Consider the following 26184-nt stretch of genomic DNA (forward strand, 5'->3'; position numbering starts at 1 on the left):
GACACAGCATATAATTGTTTTACAACACAAGCAAGCACTGTAAGTGATGTTATTGTCCGTAAAACGTGCAAATGGAGCGTTAGCTTGGTTCGACATCTTAGATAGTCGAGAGCCATATACAGCCCCCACCAACCTTAAGGCCTCTCTTTTAATCCAGCTAAAGCAAAGTTGCACCGTACCACATGGTTACACTATTACCTTTCAAAACACGAGTTGCACAAGAGATATTGACAGTTTCAGTTATAAATTTATTTTCTAAGAAATACTACAGAACTGTACATACTGAAACTGAAAACCAAAAGAAATGTTTAATGATCATCAGCCATCACGTGAATAACGATTACAGACATTTGTTAATATAATGCAAAATAACCTGTGATCGGACGTATTTCTGTTTCGCGTGGTAAAACATTCCTGCAAAAAATTAAACTAGCGAGCGGACATACGAGAAGTTACTTCAGTCTTATCACAGGTTAGTTGCAAACTGAAAGGCGAATTAAATGTATTTTATATAGTTTTATATAATAATTTAACAAAACGAAATCAGTATATTTTTTTTGGCAAAAATCGACAGACTGTAAATAACTATAAAATGAAAATGAAAATCACGCACGGGTTTCTTTTCTTTGCCCAACAGATGTGAAATAACAGACTTCCAAATGACTCTACAACATCTACAAAAAATGATTGTAAAATTTTTGATAGATCGTCAAAAAATACGCATATGTACAATTGATGCATAATAATAAAAAAAAAATTCAATTCAATTTCTTCTTCTCCTGGCAATAACATGTAAATAAAGTAAACCTTCAAATTGATAGTGGCAAAGGCAGCGAAAAAAAAAAAAAAAGCAATTCACCTAATTTCGTAAATGCCAGATCCCTCGCGGCAAGTAAAAACGCGTTCTACGACATTTAATGATAATGGCAATCAAGTCTTCTGAAAACTTTCCATTTCAGAGAGATAAAAAACTGCTCAGCGTAAGCCAGCCATTATTTTTAGCGCCGATTTATTTGAAGTGCCACCCTACGACAGAAAAACGACAACAAACACAGATATAACCACGAGCGAATTCAAAAGGGTCGAATCGACCGACCTACCGGCCGGTGACGGCCGACCTAACCTCTGGCGAGTAAAAATTCCCCAACCAATATTACCGAATGAACTCCACGTAACATTCCGCTACAAGTTACACTGAATATAAGGTTCCACAGACATGAATCCCCCTTCCCCCTCTGCCTCAAATCTCTGACGCAAAACTCTCTTTTCGATAATTAGCTTCACTCCCTCCCCCTGTCCCCGCTAATACAAGAATTTCAAACTATTTTTTTCTATTGTCAAACCCAACCAAGTTTAAAAAGGAAATCCCCTCACGCACCCCTCCCCCCTCCGAAAGCAAGAAAACCAAGCCCCTAAAGCGTATGGCGCCTACACATCATCTAATATAAGCTGCTGAGTAACAAACATGGCGCGAATGAAAATCAAGCTCCGCACGTTTTGCATCCGTAATTGTCGATCACAAAAATGAGCTGGCCTTTGGGATTTTTTTTATGCAATGAGTTTAATTTGTTTGGACGCTAAAAAGATATGTCATTGTTACCTGTGGTTTAAATGCCACAGTTCGCGCCTTTTGCCACTCTGGAAAGGTTTCACTTTGATTTAACTCCAATTCTTCTAACTAGCAAACTACAATGCGTAGGCTACCTAAACATATACATTACTTTCGTTACTGCAATATTTGTGGTGACATTTATTTTAGCCAGTCTTAATTTTCGATGTAAAATAAACTGACCATTTGCATGAGTTTTTCCATCGCTGCTTCGACAAACTAAATGAATTTAAGGTTGGTTTTTACGAGGTAAACCAATGAATCGATCGCAAAATTCAAAATTAGACTGGCTAACAGTTAACCCCACCATTATTTTCTATTTACAACTATTGGAACAACATTTCTCTACGTTCTCCTCTTGGCTCTATCACGGCTTTCAAAAAATTGACCGCTAAAAAAAAAAACCTGACGCATGTGTGACAAAGTTCACATGAAGATATTAATTTCATAGCCCAGTTCTCAAAGGTATTTTTTTTTGGTCTGTTTGTTTGTTTGGTTTTGTTTATTGTAACTGGACATCATCTTGTTAACCCCGAACTGCAATGCGTATTTTTAAACTTATTACTACCCTTTAGAATACTAGATATGCTTCACCATCTTGGTTGGCGTTTCCTCTCTATCCTTAAGGCAAACGAGTTAATAAGCTATTCACGTTTTTCTAACCTAATTGTGAAAATTCAAACGCGGTTCGTTCTTTTTAGTCTGCTAACGAAATCCCGGACAGTGAAATTTCAAACGAAAGCTACTGAACAGTATTTTCCAAAAGTACCGTTTTTGTTTTCTTGTACAACACGGTTGTTGCTTTCGAGTCAGATGAGTGATAAATTCCTATAACGCTGTAATGTTTTTCTAATTTTTCCTAAAAAATTCTAAATCGTAATTTTTGAGTCTACCAATGAAAAGACGCCTACATCAGTGAAACTATTGAAGAAGTAATAGCAGCACTTTAGTGATGCTGTAGTTTTCCAATCTGTGAAAGAAATCCTTCAAGTTTTACTAAAAGCTTTGATGCATTCCTTGTGATGCTGCAAGATGGCATATATTTATTTATTTATTTATTTATTTATTTTATCAATTGTTACTTTTTGAAATAGAATGATTATACATTTTCTGCAGTTTAGCCAAAATAAGGGGAAAAAATTAATGGAAAAGGACTTGAAGGATTTGAAAATCATGTAATTTGATATGAAACAGAGTTAGGGTTTGGAACCCGAGGCTACATACCCCCACGTCAAATTCCGAGGGGTAGTCTCACTCAAAGTTCCCAGGGGCATTTCCACTCACCCTTCCGAGGGGTACCCTACTTAAACTTCCCAGTGGTAAACCAATGAAAAGATCCCAAGAGGTAACCGGCTCAAAAATATGAGGGGTTACCCCTAAAATTCCGAGGGGTATCTCCACTGAAAATCCGAGGGGTACCTTCCGGATGCTGAGACAAGGCTCATAAGCTCTGGTTTTTAGCCATTTCGAACTTCAAAAGGCGGTATCTCTGCTTAAAGTTTTCTTGACTTCTCGTAAACTCTTGCGAATCTTGTTCTTGTGTCCAATGAGTTTGACACCCATGTCATTGAGATCCAGATCATCCTCTGTAGCCACTTGTTTCAGGTGCGTGAAGCCTGCTTTGTTGAACATGTCACTGTATTGTCCCATCTTAATGCTCACCAGCCAATCATGGATTGAGGTAAGCTCTGTGCACTCCAACTTTGGAGACCTGGAATCAGCCATGGTCATTAGAGAGGAGAAAAAGGAGGTGGGGTGGGAGAGGGTAAGTCGGTGACTATTGTGTATAATTAAAAAAAAAAAAAGAGAGAGACAGGTTTGGCTGCTTGTCTTCGTAAAAACTGCAAGCAGTCTCGTCAATATTCTGTACGTTTAACCAACCAACCCAATACTTCTTCTTGGTCCGCCTCGATTAACTGTAGCTATTTGCGGGCAAGCCTCTACTTATGTTATATTATTTAAAAGACTTAACACAACCCAAGATGGCGGATGAACACGAACAAATGACGCAGTATTCGCTGGCAAAACAACAACAACAATCTCCTTCCCAGGGCTTAAAACTTTTCGACGTTACTTTCCAAGATGGCCGGGAAAAAGCCCCGGTGAGGGCCAAGGTCATCTGGAAAAACTTTCCAAAATTCTTGGACATTTTTGTCACCAAACTTTTCACAGCTCCTTTCTTTTTGTCCCCCAATTCGGTGTTTTGGGCACCTCGGTCATTATTATTATGACAAGGTTACGTGATAAAGTCAATAAGAGTGTAAAAAATTTCATTACCAAGTGTCCTGGGCCCAGTCACATAAAGCATTTTAATAGCGAGTTGTATGCGATCGATCCGTGCCCTTCCAAGGATTTTCTCGTATTGTTTTCATGTTCCGCCTTCAAAAGAGTCACTGAATACAGCGCTTGAGAAAATTAATGGAAGTGTAAGGGACAGGCGTAGAAAACTTCTCCCTATGCTAACATGATTTATGCAACCCGGCTCTGGCCCTTTGAGCAGCCAGGGGTACATGCTAAAAAACAAAAATGCCTTCACTACAGACCATATCAATATTCTCACTTTCTTTACAAGTTTTCCCACAATAAACATGAACACTTACTTAGGTGCTGTAGGTGAGGCCTCGTTAAGCTTGTCAGGAGAACGAATCAGCACATCCAACTTCTTAACTACGTCAGCGAACTTGGGCCTCTTGCTGCGGTCAGCATGCCAGCAGTTTAACATGATCTGGTGTATTGCCTTAGGACAATCCTAAAACAACGGAACATGCACAGTGCACATTAAAAGCTTGCTTTTAATTTGGCAGAGTCACCTAATTTTTACGTCATTTTAAATAGCCAACAAATATATTTTAATCGATGAAATCGTCATAATAATTGTTCGGTTTTGTTAACAATAACCTTTCTAGTGCACAGAAACTACTATTGATTATGTTTGGGTGCGGATGGCTAGGATGGAAATGGATTGCAACTTTAAGTTCTTAAAGGTTTCTTGTTAAATAGTGTGAGTATTTGTGACCAAACGACAGTGTTCCTTTAAAATCTCGTTTTAAAATATTCTTAAAAGTATTGTCAATTACGGAGTCCAAATGGAGACTGAGGAGGAGTTTTTCAATTTTCATTTAATCAGAAATTGTAGTCCATCACAAGAGAGATCACATTAGAATTAGTCAGTTAACCAAGTTTGAGGTTCTGTCGTTAGATCGCAACCATAAGGAAGGCTTTCAAAAATCGGGAAAAAATTAGAGACTTAGTATGGATTTAGGGACGCCATCTCAGAATTAGAAACATTTGCATGGAATTTGGGCGATTTTTGAAAGGACAAAGCCTGGTTACTACGCAATGAAACATAACCAAATATAGTAAAATTACTAATGTTTAGGTGATCTTTTAGGCGATGGGTTGGTTTCTTCATATGACGAAATTTGAGCAATGTGTGAACTGCGACCCATTCCTGTATGAATTTCGAACGGGCATTTGTGAAGGCACGTTGGTGGTTCGAGGCTAAGGCGGTCAATGTTGTGCTGTTTCCTTAGTAAGGAAACTTCACTCCACATAGTCTTTCTCTACCCAGGTGTATAAATGGGTACCGGTGGGGGGAAAAAAATGCCGTGAGTCCATGCGATGGACTGCTCAAGGAATACTCCGCGGAGTTATTTTATACAACAGCAACCAGGTTAAGTTCCGGCCCTGCGGTATATCGCAACCTTTTTACATTCATCTTATATCAGCGATGACGAAACATCATAGAAATGTTAAGTTGTCATGTAGTAGCCTGGTTCGGTCTAGAGTGGACGTTTCTCTTTGCCAATAAATTCGTTATGGGCCACGCACTCACTTCCAAAAATTTTCCAAGTTGTTTCACTTGAGTTGTTGCATGATTCCTTAAAACTACTTTGATAGCCCCATTCACACCAACAAAACATGTTTAATTAAACCAGGTTTAAGAAAACGAACATCGGTAACAGAAAGCTGAATCATTGGCTTTGACATAGGATTCAAGTAAACTTCAACTTATGCTTTCATTTACAGTACATGTAAATCTGTAGTCGACAAAAATTCGAAAGCAGGTTTTATGAAGGAAACAATTTTAAACTGTGTTTAACTAAACAGCTTTTAAACGTGTTTAAGCCTTGGTGTGAATGGGACATAAGACTGGCTTCTAGAGTAAAGCCAGGTTTAAACGCGTGTGCCCTGCTCGAGTAGTGAGGAATTTAAACCAGAATTTTTCTTTTTGGAAGTTAGCAGAATTTCAACGACAGAATTTCGCCGACGTTAGTGAATGGCTTGCTCAAAATGGCTTCAAAGTCGCGTAAACCGGCCTTAAGCAGTAAACGGGTTGATCACTCACGTTACACTGCTAATGGATGCAAGAAACTCGGCAATACACCCATTGGAATGCTTTGACTAGAAGCTTGGGAAAGAAGATTGGGTCACCAAGAACAAAGACAAAAATGATTTGGGGGAAATTGGAGCCCACAACCTTCGGATGAATCAGTTCCACTCTACTCGACTGAGCAACGTGATCAGCTGGCAGCAGGCCATGGTAAATCTGTAAATATAAAAGAACAAACTTTCTTTCCTATTTAAAAACACCAAACGTACCAGTGGCGGGGGAAGACGATATCCTCCCTTGACTCGATCCATCACCTTATAAAATAACAGAGAAAACAGTTTGTAAGCAACCTCAGTTTTTGAAGAAAAGTAATGGATTTAGGCAAAGAGAAAACGATAGCATATGAAACAACACGAACAAGAAGAAGTGCAAAGAAAAATTTGCGCATAAAACAAATGGCTAACCACGCAGAATGCAGTAGCAAATTAACCGTTTCATTTACATACATTGTATTCCTGGAAGTCTTACACATTTTAGCATGCAATATACTTACAACCACCTTCCTCAAATAACGTCAACAATTACAGTCAACCCAGGTCACGCGTGAACGATATTTTTGAAATTTGAACGGAGTTTTGAAATTTACATGTCAGTTTTGAAAATCGCCAACGAGATTTCAGAGTTCCCGTATAAATTTCCCTAGCTTATTGACGGTATAAAGCTATGAATTTTTCTTTACACTACAAAATTGAATATTTCAAGAATAACAATTGTTTCCCAAGTATTTTGAGTCTTTTTTTTCAGTTAATGCGTCTTTTTCGGAACGATTTCCAGAGAAATGTCCAACATTCCATTCACGCGTCGGACACTACAAAGAGAAATTGGAATGTCCATTTTATTCTTGGAAATACTGTTCACGCGTGACCTGGGTTGACTGTAAGCTTAGGCTACATGTGGAGCAAAACGCTTGACGCCCCTGGGTTTGACTACCGAGGTGAGAGAGAAGCTAGCACTTCTCAGTTGGGGGATCCTGTGGTAAGGAAGGATGAAAACCGCTGCGATTGGCGGTCCTGTGCATGCTCCCATTTACCTCAAAATTGCTCCAGTCCCAGTAAGGCCGTTCGGCAAATGACATGATCTCCCACAACACGACTCCATAGCTCCACACATCGCTTGCTGCTGTAAACTTACGATACTCGATCGCCTCTAAAGCCGTCCATCTGACAGGAATCTTACCCCCCTAAAAAAAAAAGACAATAAGTCAATATACAGAACTTGAGTATTCGTTGAAATGTGAATTACCAAGTATCACTTTAGCCTGATGGTGTTTGTTATATGTTCTGTTTGATATACACATTTTTTTCATTTCATTTTTGCCAACTTGGGAGACATTAGAAGTTAAAGGATGGGTCGTATCTGAAGTCAAAACACGTGTGACCTACCAAAGCACCAAACATGGTATGAGCGCACTAAAACATACAGTTTCATTTTGCAACCGTTTCGCTTCACCTCAAGCTACTAGAAACAAGTTTGTTTTTCACAGTCGTTCAGCAATAACTATTTAGCTCTGCCATAAAATGTTGAGCAGTTTCATTCAAACAACTAACTTAAACATAAAAGTTTGCGACATGGGCTCTTCAACTTCAACCGTTTCATGACGAAAATAAGGTTATGTTCAGCTCACGTGATATGCCCATGATCAGGTGCCATCGAACGGTAATACCAAATCCCATACCTTTGTTTCATAAGCGGAATCCTCCAACTCTCTGGACAGGCCAAAGTCCGCGACTTTGCACACCATACTTTCTGACACCAAAACATTACGAGCAGCAAGATCCTGAAATGTAACGCAAAACCACGACACATTTAGAGCGTTTTTAAAATTAGCGTTGAGGCGAATTCGTGTTTTTAAATGAGCGTCATTGCACTAAAACCAGAGCTAGCACTCTGACAATCAAAACAAAAGTAAACAATACAACCAAGCGCGGGAAAACGCGTGCGAGCACCAAGCGCGGGAAAACGAGCGGGTGCAAGTTACGATTACTTTTGTCTTAATTAACTTCTAATTGATTGAGAAAGTGGCAGAGCTCTTTGAATCAATGATATAGCGCATTAAAGCAAAACCAAAGTAAACCCCAAATTACTTTCGAAGTAAATTTGAACGAAATGCTGTTGTTAGTTGTCCGCTAGTTTCGATTCTTTTACGCATTTCTGCTGTCTAACAATAGGATTCAATGACAAAAACAAAGCCCCTGCACATGCGTGATAAATTTTGGTACATTTATTCGGCGTCCGCGGCAAAACAACAACGTGATATGACTAACTTTACGGTTCTATGGAGAACGTGAGCACTTGGCGGCAAATTTGTCATTCTCTGTCTTAACTTGATGGCCGTTTTTACCAATTTTGTTCCAGGATAGTTAGGCTACATTGTACAAGTTGAACGAATTGAAGTAACCACGAAGTCCCTAATTATTCACTCAGACGCCGCTTTGAAGAAGGAACTTTTTTTTCTACAGTAGTTTAGCCTTCCGTCCACACTAAGGCGGCGTTTCTGGTCACCAAAACGGAACTTTTTGGAAAGGCTCTACAAGGAATATTTTTCCACAAGTGGGCGGTGAAAACGGAACAAGACCGACGTCGTTTGTTTCGTTGACACGTTCTTGGTGACCGCAAAATGTCGTTTTAGTATAAACGGAAAGCGAAATTGGGCGAAATTAGCAACATGACAAAAACAAAATTCCCTTTTCAAAATTTTCCGCGTAGGGATGTTAGTGTGCGCTAAAAATCTTCAATGCGTTCCACAACTCTTTTTTTTTTTTTTTTTTTTTTTCAAAAAAATTCCCCAAATTTCTACCAGATTTTTCTCCACACAATGTTAGGTCAGTACTTTCTTATACAACACAAAAGCCATAAAGAACGACATTCAAGCCAATCAGAACGCCGTCAGTTTCCGATTTATATGCGGCTAAATGTAACTTAGGCTAAATTAGACTTGAGCTAATGCTGTTTCGCGGCATGTGGGCGGTCATGCGCATTTGGGGTCTCATACGGGGCTTTTGCAGGGCTGACGTGTGTTGCGTTCCAATTCTGTGAGGACGTGCAGTTGCATTGAGCGTTGAATCTGCTCGTGGCGTGCTTTTGCTCCACCCCCCCCCCCCTCCCCCCCTCTCCCTTCTGTTGGTCATGGTAAGTATGCGGGTTGGTAAGTATCTCCACGGATTCTTTCAGTGTGACGGTGCCTGGTTGCCAAGGATACCTGCGTACTCTACTCGTTGCCTGCATCTCGCCTGGTTCTACCTTCTCTTAGGCACCTTCCCCAAGCTCACCTATCGGCGATGAGTTTAAATAACAAGATAAAGCTCAGTCCTTTTTTTTGACAAACATAGAGTTGTGCTTACCCGGTGCACAAAATTCATTTCAGATAGATATTTCATGCCTGAGGCGACTCCTCTCGCCATTCCCAGCAACTGCTGTACTGTTAATTTGCTATCCATTTTCTACCAAACAAACAAACAAACGAAAACAAAAAATTAGTAGTGATGCATATCAAGGAAAGCGCGACATTAGAGCGGTATTCAACTGAGTGTCGTAACACCAAACCAATACAATTACTCTGACCAATCACAACAGACGCAAACAGCGCAATGGACCAATCAGAACTTGAAGCAAATACAGGCAGCCGGCGTCAAGCGCGGGAAACCCCTGCGAGCAAGTCATGATTGGTTTTGCTTCTCATTGGTTGGGAAAGTGGCGCAAGTTTTGCTAACCAATCACAGAGCCCAGTAAGCAAAACAACAGCAAATTTGAAATTACTTTCCACACTCGATTGAAAACCGCTCTATAGCCAAAATATCAAGATCCATTCAACGTTGGCAGAGCACGTTACATACCTTGAGAAAGTTATCGAGAGAACCATTTGACATGAATTCGATCACAATCATTAACGGCAAGGCTGCGTTCGTGAAAAGATAAAAAGAAATAAATTAAATTTATTATAGCGCTATTATCAAACATACAAGTACTGTAGTTACGGAATATCCTTCAAGACTGAAATCTATTTAATTTTTGTTGTATCTTACCCGTGCCAAAAAGGTACCTGTCATTTACATGTGCGGCAGCGCAGGGTTTTCACTTGAGGCCGGAGGCCGGACGTTTCGTCCGGTCGTTTGCCATTCCACGTCCGGTACTTTGAGATCAATATTGGCGATTTTTTTTACTACTGTATTATATATTTCTCTTACTAAGGCATCTCATGAACATACTGACTAGAGGATAACAGAATAATGATAAGCCAAAGAAAATTCTGTTGTTGCCATTCTCCCTCTCCCTCCCCCTCCCCCTAGCAACGGACCATTTTCATTCAGTAATTTACTTTTTAAAGAGAATTTTAGTGAGCGCCAACATTGCCTAGGAAACTGTTCCCTTGGTTCCAGAAACGCTGGAAATGGCGTTTCCGAGTATTCTATTTTAAAAATTTCCTGGAGGAGCATGCCCCCAGATCTCCCTAGGTGCTTGCGCCTTCGCCGCTCGCGAGGCGCCTTACGGCGCCAAGAAAACATTCACGTCCGGTGCTTTCAAAAGTATCTCCGCTACTTTACAAAACAGTTGAAAACCCTGGCAGCGTGAATCACACGTTTGCCATGATCACTTTATTGCTTAAAGGTTTGCTTCAACTTCTATTTACCTTACCAAAGGTATTCCGTTTGGCGATGTGTAGAGAGAATCAGCGTCATAAACTGACAGCGTAAACTGTAAACGTTTGTGTCTGGCATACTGTATTTTGTGGACCGGACTGGGCTGGACTGGATATTTAAAACGCGGACTTGTTGCTCGTTGGAGTCCGCCTTCGCGTTTTACAAGTCCAGCCCAGTCCAGTCCACGAAATACAGCATGCCTTTGCGTCGGTATGTTTAACAAAGGGATTTAGGAGTTCAACAGGTTTCATAAGGAAAAAAATAATTAAATGTTAACGTGGTTCATTTGCCATGTTTTCTTTCAGTGCTATCGCTCTGTAAAATTAAACTTCGTTGTAATTCGTCGAAAAGTTAGCCTGCGAACGCAGACGTATTTCCGGCTGTCGAGATTCTCTCCTTATTTTTCGACGGAGAGAGTCTCGGCAGCCGGAAATACGTCTGCGTTCGCAGGCTATCGAAAAGTCTAAGTACATGTAATTAAGACATTAGAACGGCATTTCTCCCGTCAACTTACTTTTTGTGATAACGCCTTCCAGGAATATAACATTTGGGTCGCAAAATTGTCCCATGATAGAAGCTTCTGAAATGAAGTCTTTACGGTTCTTTGGTGCAGCACCAGCCTACAGACAAGCACAATATACATGTAAAGAAAAAATATATATGTACCAGCCTTTGTCGTATACACTTGCCGCAGCAACATTGGTTCCCCGCTCAAAATAAACGATGCCGTTTACCATCACTTTCTTGTTTGGTCTTTCCTTTGTGTAATAATTATTTTAATAATTTATAAATAGTCAATACTTGATGCCAGAATTCAATTAAAATTCTGAGGTACTCAGTTCACCACTAATGAATTATGTCACAGGAAACCTAGCACTCACCTTTAAAGTTTTAACAGCCACTGGGATTGACTCTTCTTCAGGTCGAGTCAAAGTTCCCTTGTAAACATCACCAAATTCACCTGAAGAGGGTGAGAAAACACAAACAAGGGTCTAACGGTTGCCGTAAACGCGATTCTAAATTTCTTTATTATTGTGCATTAGATGACAAGAGCGAACGAACCAAAGAACCAACGAACAAACAAGTCAACGAAGGAAAGAACGAGAGCACGTAGGGACGAACGAGTGGACGAAGAAACAAACGAGGCCACGAACGAACGAATGCACGAACGAACGTGGACACGAAGGAACGAACGAGAGGACGAGGCCACGAAGGAACGAACGGGGTAAGGAACGAACGAACGAGGGCAAAGACAGAGCGAACGAGCACACGAAGGAACGAAGGAGGACAAAGAATGAACGAACGAGCACACGAAGGAACGAAGGAGGACAAAGAATGAACGAACTAGGACACGAAGGAACGAAGGAGGACAAAGAATGAACGAACGAGGACACGAAGGAACGAAGGAGGACAAAAAATGAACGAACGAGGACACGAAGGAGGACAAAGAATGAACGAACGAGGACACGAAGGAACGAAGGAGGACAAAGATCGATCGAGCCAAGAGTTAATTTCTTTTCTAACTGAAAACCCCGTTGCAATATGCACAGTTGAATGCTACGGATAGTGGGACTATGCGTGATGGACAAAAGAAACACAAACACGTTAACGACCCAGTAAACGGACGGGCGCTGGCACGAAAAGAAGAACGAACGCATGAAAGATAAAATGGACGAATGAAGAAAACAAGGAAAGGAATAACCAATTGAACGAGCAAACAAACAAAAAAGAAGAAAGAACAAATAAATGTTTAATGTACCCAAACGAGCGCTTGGAAACAAACTGGGAGGTAACCTCGTTCCCAGGCTCCTCTGACTTTCTCGAGAGAAGAGGAACAGAGAGGACCCTGGGAGCGAAGTTGACTGGGAAGTTCAAGATTGAGCAAACGAAAACAGGAAAAATTGGAAACGGAAAGATGAGTTTATGAACAAATGTCGCACAGCCCCTAAACGTGGCAGTTCTCGATGGCACGGTAGATTGCTAGAATCGGCTAGGTGTCAAAACTTGTGTTCTGAAGATACACTCGCTCACTCACTCTCTGCGCCAGAAGGCTCTCTATCACTGCATAAATATTAAGTTCAATTACAACACTGTACCTCCTCCAATGATTTTCTCTAAGATGATCCACTTTTTGTCTAGTTCCTTGGCAAAATCTTCTAAAGCTTTCTCGGGGTCTTCGTAATTACTAGGATCGACATACAGCCTCTGCCCTTGAGACGGTAAAATAACTTTGCAGGGTGGAGAGAAACATCAAAAGAAAGAAAGCAGAATTAAATTAATGTCATGAACATTGCTAGGTTGCTTTAACGATAAGCCATCTCCCTCCTTTTTCTTTACATGTACCACACTGCATTTGGCCGGCATTATTGACACTACAGATCCTAGATTATACACTTCTTAAGCTCATTGATAATTCACAAAACAAAATCAAACAAAATCATTAACGTGAAGTGACCTTTATCACTGTAAAATGTAGTAAGACCCTGCTTTCAATTTTTCAAAGAATTACAGACTGTAGCAATGGTTTGGGAAGCAATAATATATATCTAACACTCGAAAGAGTGTTTCATTTGATTTCCAAACACCTCAAAGTTAGTTTAAAACAAACAAAATTAGGCAACAACAACAAAAAGCAAACAAACAAACCAACAAAGAACCTCGACTGTGTCTCACTTTTTCAACTCCTGCGGTACTGTTAGGGAATTTCTACATTCAATATTAAAGCCTATGGATGAAGTGTTACCATCCAAGAGAATAAATTACTTGCATGTAATGAGCAGAATTTTTCTTGTGCTGTTTGCTATTCTACAGTGTATAGAGAGTTCTTCAAAATTTGAATCGGTAGATTTTATTCTCAAGTTTGGCCATTCCCATGAAATCTTGGGTGCAAGTGGAGGTGAATTACATGTAACAGTCGATGAAACAGTCCACTTACCTTGACCATCTTTTAACTCCACTGGCGAACTGTAGCCTCTCTTGCTTCTACTCCTAAAACAAAGGAATTATTAAAAATAGAGCAAAACGCCGTGCTACGCTTTTACAGTTAAATTTCCTTGCAAAAACACGTAACATAAGAAATTCATAGAATCGGGACACCTGACAAAATCAGAGGTAGTTATGGATGAAACAGAGGGACTGGTTAAGGACTGGGTTAAGCAAGATTTGCGTTTCGATACTGCTTACATGAAGCGCATTTTATTTTATTATTAGGTATAAATTTTAACGTTTTTTATTCAGGGGGGTGGGGGAGGGGGCATAGGTATGACTCGCATTCCAGGTTACTGTACAAAAATAATATTTTTACCTGCAAATGCATACAATGAAGATGATCATTGCAACAAGGAGAAGAAGTACAATGGGAACTCCAATGTACAAAGCCATCTTTAATTGTGAACTTAAAACACCTGGCACAAGATTAAAATAAGAGAAAAGTTAACTATTACTGTAATTACGAAGTGTAAGTCATAAATCGTGCAACTACATAGACCATATTAATTAAAGTGTAAAATTGACACACAATGCCATAACTTTGTGAATTGTTAAGAGGTATACCTTCCTGATACATTATGAGGTTGGCACGTTTTTGAAGCTTTCCATTCTCGCATTCTAAGCCCATTACTCTCAAAGCCACAACTCTCTCCATAAATGCTGATTTTTTTTTTTTTTTAAATAAGCTGATCAACAGATATCAAATTATCTATTATACAAAGGCATAGACTGAGCAATAAGCAGTTTGAGAAATAAAAAAAAAATATATATATATATATGTCATGCATAAAAGGTCAAACAGAGATAGAAAATTAATGTTTTTACTAGAAAATCAATAGAATCCCCACCTGGTCCTTCCTTAGTTGGGGTAACAGTTTCTTCTGCAACAAAATGACACATAAATTTATAAAATGAATAATAATTAGGTAACTAGTATGATAATTATCCGCTCTCACTTTCAGTTCTGTCTCTGTTCTCTTGTTCTTTTGTTTACCATAGGTTTTTGATAATCACTCCACTGGGGGATAGTGGTGATATATACTGACAGTTATTTACTGCACTGGAGGTGGATAAACTAAGGTCAATACAATGTACAGTAACTGCATGTTTAAAATTAATAATTACATGTACATCAGTCCAGAAAATTGCCAGCCCAAAACAGTCACTTTATTTCTGACAAAATTGCTAAAGAAACCCAAGCACAAAGCCAAAGGCAATACTAGGAAGCGAATAGAAAATAATATCTAAAGCTTGCCCAGCCAATAAGAGCCCATGGAAAACATCATCCACTTGTTTGGTATCACCCATATACGATAGAGCCCAAGAGCAACTGCATACATGTACATGTACATCATAGGAGGCAGTGGCTATATTTCCACCAAGCCTTGATCTAAATGTACATTGAAGTATAGTATACTCTCACCTTTAGTATGCACAAATACTTTGGCAAATTTCCATTTATCTCGGTCCTTCTCCTGATAGTTCAACTCATTCACAGAGTAAACTCGGAATAGAAAGAAGCTGTCAGACTGCAAGCCATTCACTGCTACACTGTTACCAGTGATATTGTCTTTGCTGGGTTTATATTGCACAGTCAGCCCGCAAGGCTCCTTGCAGTCTTTATCTTTCCCAGACTTGCATCTGAAGCAGTCCACAGAATACCGAAGCTTTCCGCTGATAACATCAGGCCCTCTGGTCCAGTTGATGGTAACCTTTGTTGCCTTGACAACAGTAGTGTTTGCTTTGAGTGGAGCTGGTGGCAATGCTGAGAAGGAAAATAAAAAAAATACAGGTGGCCACTTATGAGAATGGTTCTCGTAAGTGAGACACTGGAGTTGCAAGGGATAGATGGCCGCTTACAGGAGCTTGCCCAGCTAACTATATACATTAAGGGTGATTTACATGGCACGACTTTGTCGCATGCGACAAGCCAACAACAGGCCTACGACACCAATTGTTTCGTGTAAATCAAACCTACAACTCGCTTACGACTGTCGTGTACGTCACAAAAGATGTCGTAGGATTTAAAAACATGTTTAAAAATCCTACGACAATCGTAGAGATAGGCAATGTTGAGTGACGAGAGTTGTGTGCGATTGTTTGCATGATGCGAGCAGCGTGCACTCTAGAAAATAATCGCATGCGACAGTTGTAAGCAACAGTTGTACCGTCTAGATCGGCCTTAAGGAATTCAAAAAAAAAATCCATCACGTTAATTGTTTTTGTGGTTTGATGCATATTTTTTTTGGTGGTTTAATTTATGTACTCTACAAGCATTGTGACAAACAGCGATGTGAGGTTGATTGATTAAAATAAGATTCAGAGGCTTTTGGGTGTCTGCTTACAGGAGCTTAAAAACAAATGGAAAGTCTAAATCGTAATCCCTGAAAGTTTCCGCGGCTGCATACACGAATCTCCCCTTACAGGAATGTGTGAAATTATACAAATTTTTTTATGGGAGTTCAAACTGGGTTTTGTGAAGATGGTCGTTAGTAGAGCTGTCTGCTTACGAGAGTTTCTGTTAAGAGAGCTTCCACTGTACTACTCCTAGCTATTGTCACTGCTACCGATGAAAAGAAGGTTAACAATATAAGACTAACAAAACACAAACTGTACAACCCATGTAACCAGGACCACACCTCCAGCCCTGGAAATGCATGCTGCATGTAAACAGTAACATCCAATACTGACAAACTGACAATACACAATGAAAAACTATTACAAACTTAACTTACCTTCACAAGGTGTTACGTGTAAATCTGTCAATTTGTAGAATCCTTCATTGCATGTACAGCCTGTTCTTTCTGTATCAGGCACTGAGTTTTCAGGACATGTCAGGCATTTTGTATTGCTCACTGTACTCTTGTATAAACCTTTTGGACACTCTAGATAAGTGACAAAACCAATTCATTGATAGTAAGATACCCATACCTCTACCCCTCCCCCGAACAGAAAATTCAAAGGGGATAGAGGATAGAGAGGGGTATTCTCATTCATCCCCAGTTACAGACACACACATCCCCTTTTGCTTTTCCAGGTAGGGTGGGATTTCGGGGTAGGGGGAGGGGGGGGGGGGTTACAAGCAAAACATTAAGAGGGTGTGGTCAAGTGACAGAGTCTCTCTCTTCGCAGCTCACAGCTTCGCCACTCGACCCTTGAATATCATACTTGCTCAGTTTTTTTTTTTTCTGTTCTTCCCTACAGATTTTTGAGCAAAAGAGAGACTGTTGGCAGTCTATTATTATAGGAGGATTCATCATGCAGAGGGACATTACCAAGTGGAAGTCTCCAGGTAGTTGAAATTTTAGCAAATTTCGGAACTTTAAGCTTGGGAAAATGCTGGCTTGTGGTCCCACACACAGTGGTTCACGCTCATTGCAGAGTGGCTTGGTAAGGTGCAGGGCCACAAGGGTTTACACCAAGTGAATTGACACTGATAAAAATGTGATAGAAAAGCTTTGAGAAAGAAGTGAAACTATGGACACGACAAAAGGGCTCAACTAACATTAACTAACATTGTATATGACCCAGTGTAGTCAATCGATAAAAATCGGTATCGATCTATCCATTGATAAATAAATAAAATTCAGTAAATCTGATTTGCTTAACATCGACGGTATTCATCAATCGGTAGAAATCAATGACACACTCATTTCGTTTTTCGATTTACAGTATCTTCAGTTGATTTTTACCGATTTCATCTATTTATATCGGAAGATTTTTTTTGTGCCAGTGACATCAGCTCATCATTGGAATTTGTGCAAGAAATGACAATTGACTACATTTTTTGACCAAAATAATCATGAGTGTTCACTTTCTGGTGATAGCTGATAGCGGCCAGGGCCCAGTTGCTCGAAGCATGGCTAGCGCTAACCCAGATTAAATGCCATGACAACCTATAGGTTTTACCTCTTAGCCAATGGTTAGCGCTAACCATGCTTCGAGCAACTCAGCTCAGGTTTGTACGTTCCTAATTTCTGCTGGTTTCTGTCGTTTTGAAACCATACAGCAACCTCAGTGCAAAGAAAATGATGTTGTGTGTTACTAATGTGCCAAGTATTAGTAATCATAATATGCCCTTTTTTAGGTTTCTCACCGGTCAAAGAAGAAAACATTAGGAAAGCATTTAGCTTCTTGCTCTTTGATGAAATACTGCTTTCGCACTATTTATCAGCTAATTGATAAATTCTGGAAAAATTGTCGCTTAGTGCTTGCTGTAGGTTGAAATCACTTCTTGTTAAGGGTCTGGGCCTTAAGTTTGATACGAAATAACAACCGTCACGGTACTGTTGTATTGTTATTTGGAATAAATCAATAAAATCAAGAAAAATCGATAATATCAATTTGACACACCAAATTAATTTATCTATTTTCACCGATTTCCATTATCAATCAGTAAAAATCACTTGTCTAATGATCGATACCAATTTTTACTGATTGGCTATGTCTGGTATATGAGGAGAAATGCATGGAAGATTAATCTAGAAGATTTATCTGTATACATGGTCTTTCGTAGTGGGTTGTAACTTTTATAATTAAGTTGTTAATGCCTGATGTATTTACCGTGTTTTTAAATAAAGATCATGACGGACATGGCGTAGAATCCTATTGGTCGTCCACAAGCCGATACATGTTTTGTTTTTAATTATAGTGTCAAAATGCAGAGTCGTGACCCTGATAAACTTCCTGTGGTTTTGACAGGTTTTGCATATCATATTAGGCTTATCATATTTGCTAAGCAAGTGATAATTCATGTTTGCATGAGATGTAAGAATGACTTAGCCAGGGCTTCTGATATTTTGTGCGGTCGCGGAGCCGCGAAATTCAATAAAAAAAAAAAAAGGTAAAAATCACTTGTCTAATGATCGATACCAATTTTTACTGATTGGCTATGTCTGGTATATGAGGAGAAATGCATGGAAGATTAATCTAGAAGATTTATCTGTATACATGGTCTTTCGTAGTGGGTTGTAACTTTTATAATTAAGTTGTTAATGCCTGATGTATTTACCGTGTTTTTAAATAAAGATCATGACGGACATGGCGTAGAATCCTATTGGTCGTCCACAAGCCGATACATGTTTTGTTTTAATTATAGTGTCAAAATGCAGAGTCGTGACCCTGATAAACTTCCTGTAGTTTTGACAGGTTTTGCATATCATATTAGGGTTATCATATTTGCTAAGCAAGTGATAATTCATGTTTGCATGAGATGTAAGAATGACTTAGCCAGGGCTTCTGATATTTTGCGCGGTCGCGGAGCCGCGAAATTCAGGTATATCCGTGGAATACCGCGAAATTCGTTAAAAATCCTACCAAACACATGTCGGTACAACATATTTCAAACTTATCTTGGCTACTGGGGTTGTTTACTTTCCATAAATGCAAATTTATCTTGAAATTTCGTCACTGCCACGAGTAAACATAACGTACCATAACTACCAGGCGTTCTTAGATTAATGTTGCGAAAAACTGGGCACAAGAAATGAGAAGATTTTTCGGTGACACTATACGGAGTGGGAAAGAAAACTGCTGTCTGTAGTAATGCAGGCACATGTTTAATCGTATGTGCAGGGCACGATCGAAGACACAACAATGTTTTGACTTCACAAATGGATTTGAACCTTCGATCACGAACAATCTTGCCTTGTAAACTGCAAAGCAACACAAGAGACCAAGGAGGGAAAAGAAATTTATTGCGTTGCTGTGTTCGGCTTTGTCTGTTCACAATTTCTTAGCTCGATGTCGTGCTTCCTTTTGAAAAAAGAGCAGTTTCAATTTTCGAGTTTCCATCGTGCGTGACATAAGGAGGACGGCCGTGACAGAGCTTTTCCGTATCTTAAAAATGACTCTTCGGGTGATTTTCAGCATTCTAAACAATTTAAGTTTGAGGAGAAATATTAATCTAAACATTCGAAAATTCACAAGGGCAAACAAACCTCTTTTCTGGCAAAAGTCAACTCCAGATGTTTTTTCGTATTTCCGGCCGCCATGTTTGGGCCCCTCAGAGGGACACAAACATGGCGTCTCCATACTAAGCTCTATAAATTTATGTGGAACATTTTGCCAAATAACTCGAGTACGGAATGCCGCACAGACCTGACACTTGGACAGATGCCTTATTTATTTATCCTCTATACTATGTCAATTTCTTGACTTCATTCATGTAATGGTTTCGATTTTTATTTCAATGGCGTGACAGTGAAAACCGAGAATATATCTTTTTTTTTCTGGAATCTTTCTTCTTGGCTTTCTTCTTTGTTTTTCGGCGAAATTTGCCCCCAAAATTCTCACGAAATTCCCGCGAAATCTGCCGTCTTCTCCGCGAATTTGTCTCTAAAAATCCCGCGAAATTTGACTTTTTTTCCCGCGAATTATCAGAAGCCCTGCTTAGCCCCTTCCACTTCTACATGTACATGTAAGTCGGAAATCGCGCATTTTGGACTTAACAGTTTACACATGTAATTTTTACTAAGTTTACTCAAGAGATTGCTAAGATAGACTTAGTGATCCAGTATGAAACCATATACAAGTATTGTGCAATTCTACTTGTGTTTATTTTTTTCGCCATTTTTGCCTGGTCAGTCCCCCCCACCCAACTCTTTCAAGTGGGTACATGTACAACCATGGTAAGTGCACATGTACAATGTATTTTTTTTCTGAATTTCCTTTTACCACCGATTTCATTGATATGCAACCCTCGAATAAAAACTCCCGCAAGAATTTGGCGATTTGCTTCCATCAATCATGCGCTCCTTATATGGTGTCACAGGAATGTTGCTCTTGTTTCCAAAAATATGGTGGCCACTGTGTAGCCTATTCGTTCGACATGGTTGCTCCTTATTCTTCGAGTTTACGTTGGCGACTGGTGTTTTTGCTCGTGCAGGGGTTGAGCATCGATTGATGGAAGCCACACTGACTGTCTTTCCTTTTGTGTACTGAACTGAGCCATCCCTGTGTTTCATCTTCGGATACTCCTAGATACCGCTCAAATACTCTGGTTATAAACAATACAGGTCTCATGTGCTGTAAATGATAAAAGGCAAAATACTCTGGGCACCTAAATTTTTTACTGACAGTGCATGTAGCACCTACAGGTAACACTTTAAATGACTTGTTGGGTTCCTAACTTCTCAGCTTTATGGCCTTGTGGGCTACAGCCTTGTAATCATACACTGTACTTACAGTATAATAATTATTATAAAGAGATGTACACACCTTTACATTCCAGTGAATTAGGATCTGGCTCAACAATCTGGTAGCCCTTCTTACAAAGGCACTTCAATCCATCAGTGATGTTCCATTTGCCACTACTAAGGCACAAACCAGTCAGCTTTTTTTCGCTAACCGAGTTTTGGTCGCTACACTCGCCTGCTTTCTCCTCTGAAAGAGAGTCATTTGCAGGAGCCACAGTTCTTGGAAACTTCACCAACCCACCACCTTTCTCTGGGCAGAATTCATAGCCAACGGTGACGTTCTGTATTACGATGCACACACCTTCGTCTAAGAATCCCAGATATACACCTCGGGCCTTGGTTGACATCTTTCCACGGTACAAGAAGGCTTTGCCATCACCAGGTTTAGGCAATGCTTCTGTAGGTGCGATTTTGTCTATAAACTGATAACCTCCTTGAGTTGGATCGGGTGCAGGGAACAACTTCCTATCGCTATGGTAGGCATAAAAACCAATATATCTTTTGCAGTGTCGACCACTATCAAGTGGGCAATTTTTAAGTAAGTAACCAATTTCAATATCCATCAGTTTACCATCTTTGAGATCAATAAAGTCTGATCTTAACCAGTTGCTTGGTTCGTTTGGCGTCAGAATATCACAGACAGAGTAATGCATCGTTGCAGTTGACGGTGAAGTCCACTGAAAATAATTGCAGTTTGTCATCTTATTAGTGACATATTTATTGATTTAAGCATTAAATTGAAACTGTATATAATGCACTGCAGATGAAAGATTATATATAGAGGAAAAGATTCTTGCAGTTTATCTATGCAACCAGACTGTTACAAAAAAAAAAAAAGGAAAAAAAATTCAGGCTTATTTAGGTAACTGTAGCCTGGAATACAGGTGTTTCATTTTGGTTGAGTACTATAGCCACCATCAGTGGATGTTAAAAGCAAAGGAAGATTGGGGAGAGTAGGAAGTTTAAATGCCCCTTTCCCCAACATCCTAATATTATTTTTGAAAATCCAATATGGCAGCTACAACTAACTGAGATTCTGCCCCCCAGTCACACACACATTTGAAATCACCGGCATTGCAGGCTACAGTACACCAACTGAGCTATCAAGCCAACTAATGTAATTTTAAAGTCATTTTCTGATTCCATAAATAAATATAACCGTGAAAAAGAAATTAATAATTTTTGAATGCTTGATCCTCATAAATTAACCTGGGCCTGGTTGTTCAAAGAGCAGATACGTGTAACTTTGTCTAATGGGTAAAAATTAATGTCAGTATTGGTTGGAATACATTTTATCTGCTGGTTATAGATTTATCCACTGGACCTACAGTGTATACGTTTACCTGCTGTATTTAACAACCAGGGCCTGGTAACAAAAAAAGGCAAACAGCAGCATGCTAATCAAGTCTGGATTAAGCATTAATTACGGTATAGACCTTTCTTCCTTGTACAGTAGGTGTAATCTACCATCCTTGCCAAAAATTGTGAGATGGTTTCGGAAACATCACATGGAAATTATGTCATCTCTCTCCCCCCTCTCTCCCCCACCCCTATGCAATGAATGTCGATTTCTCTCACTGCTTACAGTCTGCATGATTCCAGTCACTATCAATGTTGCTTGGGGGAGGGGAGGGGGAGATTTGCCTGTAACTGTTCCAACAATCTTATGGTGACTGGTATATATGACTCAGCAGATAACTGCAGCAAATGACTAGACTCTGTGACCATACAGATAAGTTCTTACCAAGTCTGAAATATTACTAACAGTGTAGGTCTACATTACAGAGGATACTTACCCCTGCTCCATCTGAATTCTTTATAGTATGCCAGACCCACATGCCTTGCTTTGGAGGTTCTCGTAAAAGGATTTCTGAAATGGAAAGTCCCAACAAAACAATATTCATGAATGTTCTGTAACAACAATATTATTATTATATAAACAGAAAACACATTCCAATCCTAGCAGTATGCAGGATGTTTGTCCCATGAACCTTAAAGTCCTAGTCAAGTTTAGTTGTAACACTTCACAATCAAGTCCAAAATGTACATGTACCTCTCCTGCTCCCCTCCCCACCCCCCTCAATGTTGTTTTTCAGAATAGGTTGTTCCAGAAAAAAATCCACACTCCCCCGATGGATGGGATTCTGAAAATTCTCTCTGGAAGGGGGGTCAAAGAGTCTGGAAATCCAGGCGGGAGGGGGGCTGAATTTGAAAAAGTCTTCTGCAGGGGTCATTTCAACCAAAAGTTCATGCGATTCGAACGTTCGGTGACACTTCAGTGCTCTCAGACCCTGAAAATAGTAGAAATATTTTGTTTACATATTTCTCACCTAAAATAAATGATAATCTAAGTTCCTTTGCAGAAGTCACCTTTTATAGCAGAAAATGCAAACAACAAGATACCAAAGAACGAGCCGTCGCATATTTCTACTCTTACCCAGACCCAGCGTAACACCAATGTGTAATTTCATGTTAGCCCCGTTAAAATCTTGGTTGTTTGGTGTAATGATAATAATAACCAAAAGAAAAACAACTGATTTACTTTCAGATCTTGCACTTTGTATTTTTTAGGGTTTTTTTTTTTTTTTTATCTAGGTCTACAATTATCAGCCTAGTCTGCCTACTTCTCAGCTTTTTAAAACTTCAGCCAGATTCCCCTCTTAGTCCTAAAAGGAGGAACGTCAAATTCTAGCGCCGAAGCTTGAGAAATTAAAAAAGAACGTCTTCTTGCCGTGATTGTGCATATTTTCTATGAACAATAAATTTAATTTAAACCTAATATATATATATATTTTTTTTTTCAGGAAATCCAGGCGGGAGGGGGGTAGCCAACCTTGTGAACCAACATTGAGGGGGGCAGGATGGAGAGATCTATCCCATCTAATGTCACTAACACTGTAGCTCCCATAAGTCCCCTGTAGCTCAGTAGTAGAGCATCTGAACTAGATATCGGTAGGTCTTAGGTGTTTGGGTGTTTGGTGGTCACATGACCAGCCGATGCCAGGGTCTTTTCCCACCCTTTCCTAATTTACAAGGAAAAAACCCTGGCAACGAGGTTGCATTTGCCTGAGAAAAGAGCGTTCAGACATGAATTATTTTTATTTTCACTGCTGATGGCAAAAGCCCTTTTAAGGCAATGAAATGGATTAGTCAAACCACAACCTGAAGGATTGTCATGAACATGACATCACTGCTTTCGCTTTCCAAACCCAACAATATTATTCAGGTGCCACACATGTGCATGTACATGTAACTCTGAAACAGAAACTAATGGCGTCACCGTTCACATAGGCTTTCTATCTGTAAATGCATGACAAAAATATACATAATATAAAATGTTTAAAAAGGACTGTTTACATGTACATCTGAAAAGAGTTCATGGTTTCCACTAATATAATAAAGAATTAAAATACACAGCTAACTAATTTGTTGTGGCCCATTCAATAAAAATGTAATCAAGGAAATGGGCTAAATTTAATACAAAGTTCAAAAACGGTGAAGCTGATCGTCAAAAGAAATCTTGAATCCCACAGCAGGCGGTACAGATTACCTTTCAAAGTAAGCTGGGAACGTTCGAACAAATTCATTCTCGCAGTACGTAACGTCGTCATTTTATACTCTGTTTAGCTTAAATTTATGAATAGATTGGCGTTCTTATAAACAAAGAGCCCATCGATGACTTCGTTCAAACCAGAGAAGACTTGATCGACGCTTTACTCGCAACAGTTCATAATATATCGGTTTTCATAGAAAGCAGTTTTAAGGTCCGAAACATGAAGGCAAAAATATCAACTCATGTCAAAGCACTTCTTGGTCAAATATTAGCACACTCACCAGTATCTGCTAACCCTTGATATACCGCCGCAGCTAGCCAAAAGATAATCGTCAATTGAAAAGGCTTCATGTCGAAGGATATTTGTCTATTTTTCTCTTTTCGAACACATAAATATTGCTGTACAATGGACTTCCGATCATCCGCTCAATTTACTTCGTTCTTTCAGGCGCAAAAGAATGCGAACTGCGCAGAACCGGAAGTCGATCATGCTGAAAGGTGCGGGCGCTGACACCGCAACCGCGCCCGGTATTTTCGGTCACGTATTTTCAACACGTGTAAGTGCAGGGCAGATATGGAGGTTATTCACGCCCTCGCCTTTTATCAACAAAGGTGAAGATTTTACTCTCGTAAACATCCCATGTGTAGTCATATATGCGTGTTCAGTACATTTATACAATACGTATATCATGAGATAAACATCGGCGTATAAAAAGTCAGGGACGGCCCGGCTCAATAGAATTGTGACTAGAGGCGAGCAGTCTTTCGGTTCTCTGGACTCGAGTTAGCCGGCCATGGTCTAGAGCCAAGACTAAGGGAAGTGGTCAAAACTACTATACTCAAAAAGGACCTACTAAACCACAAAATAGATGGTGGTCTCTGCCGCACCCTGCTTCCTCAATCTCAAAAGATAGTGTCTTTATTGGAAAGCCACCGGCCACCCCTCCTGAGTCCAGGAGTAAAAAAAAATGACACTTTTATTGTTTATCTCGTAGTCTAACAATGCTCACTCTTGCTACCTGAATATTACTGTGTTCACTCAAATTTTAAAGCCAAGCATGTACAAATCTCAACTGTAATGTTCATGGGATAGGTGGAGTCTTTGAACAATAGCCCCCTACCCCAGACAATGTGGGTCCTCTTCGAACAGACTTGCCATGCCAGTCAGTCTAACTTTTATCCTGAAGCAAGCAATTTAATCCATAAATTCGTGAGGAAATGGCAACATAGAGAGCCCAAAAAACCTCTGCTCAGAAAGTCGAGCCTTTTCCATTTATAACCTGGCATAGAGTCAAAAACCTGCCTTTTCGGGTCCTAGTATTAGTTTCAGTACGTAAATCTTTGACTTTTCCACTGATGAAGGGCTAAGCCCGAAACGTCTGGACTTATCATTTTAACATAATCAGGCACTCAACACTCGTATTCGAGAACTATATTTTACCTTTAACTGCTTATTAGTTTCAGGGGGGTCAGTCTGTTAGTCATCGTGAAGCAAGCGTCAGTCGTGAAAACATACTAGGATCACATATTGATAACACAATGTGTGTAATGCGCGGTAATGAGAGCCAGATAATACGTCATGTAAAATCGGATGCAGCATTAATTTGATTAAACCCGAAACCGATAGCAGGGCTGACACTACGAAAAAGAGCTAATTTTTATGGGCCAACAGTAGTACCACTAGCCTTCTTCAGGGCCAGAGTTACAATAAGGAAAAAATAACGGTTTTTAAAAGTTTAAATTTGAACGCAGACAAAGCACAGACGACACAGACGTTCGTGAGCCACGGACGGCAACCGGAAGTCCAT

At 39.7% G+C, this 26184-nt stretch overlaps 1 protein-coding gene across 2 annotated transcripts; it reads right to left on the bottom strand.

Moving 5' to 3' along the window:
- Positions 1 to 616: 616 nt before the first annotated feature.
- LOC146473807 (ephrin type-A receptor 4-like) lies at positions 617 to 24831 on the bottom strand. Of its 2 annotated transcripts, none has more exons than XM_085117846.1 (18): positions 24658 to 24831; positions 22620 to 22693; positions 20846 to 21500; positions 16363 to 16512; positions 15051 to 15392; positions 14476 to 14508; positions 13944 to 14043; positions 13575 to 13627; positions 12736 to 12867; positions 11521 to 11600; positions 11154 to 11259; positions 9836 to 9897; positions 9344 to 9442; positions 7678 to 7779; positions 7033 to 7182; positions 6212 to 6256; positions 4210 to 4358; positions 617 to 3320 (listed from the first exon to the last, which is right to left on the bottom strand). In XM_085117846.1, the coding sequence occupies exons 1-18, from the start codon at positions 24725 to 24727 to the stop codon at positions 3083 to 3085; spliced, it is 2640 nt and encodes an 879-aa protein (XP_084973972.1). In that variant the 5' UTR covers positions 24728 to 24831; the 3' UTR covers positions 617 to 3082. The 2 variants fall into 2 exon arrangements, with proteins under 2 accessions (XP_084973972.1, XP_084973970.1); XM_085117844.1 differs by having other exon boundaries at positions 15045 to 15392.
- Between the last annotated feature and the right edge of the window lie 1353 nt (positions 24832 to 26184).

This window comes from Pavona decussata, unplaced genomic scaffold (genome assembly GCF_977016875.1).
Source record: "Pavona decussata unplaced genomic scaffold, jaPavDecu1.1 SCAFFOLD_92, whole genome shotgun sequence".
Lineage (NCBI taxonomy): Eukaryota > Metazoa > Cnidaria > Anthozoa > Scleractinia > Agariciidae > Pavona > Pavona decussata.

What these genes read in the sequence shown, in the direction of transcription:
- LOC146473807 (XM_085117844.1), bottom strand. Translation starts at nt 24,727, where the DNA reads ATGAAGCCTTTTCAATTGACGATTATCTTTTGGCTAGCTGCGGCGGTA. An exon ending in GGAAGGCGTTATCACAAAAA is followed by an intron (nt 9,898 to 11,153) that starts GTAAGTTGACGG and finishes TCACGAACGCAG; the next exon opens with CCTTGCCGTTAATGATTGTG. An exon ending in GCCTCACCTACAGCACCTAA is followed by an intron (nt 3,321 to 4,209) that starts GTAAGTGTTCAT and finishes GGCTGATTCCAG; the next exon opens with GTCTCCAAAGTTGGAGTGCA.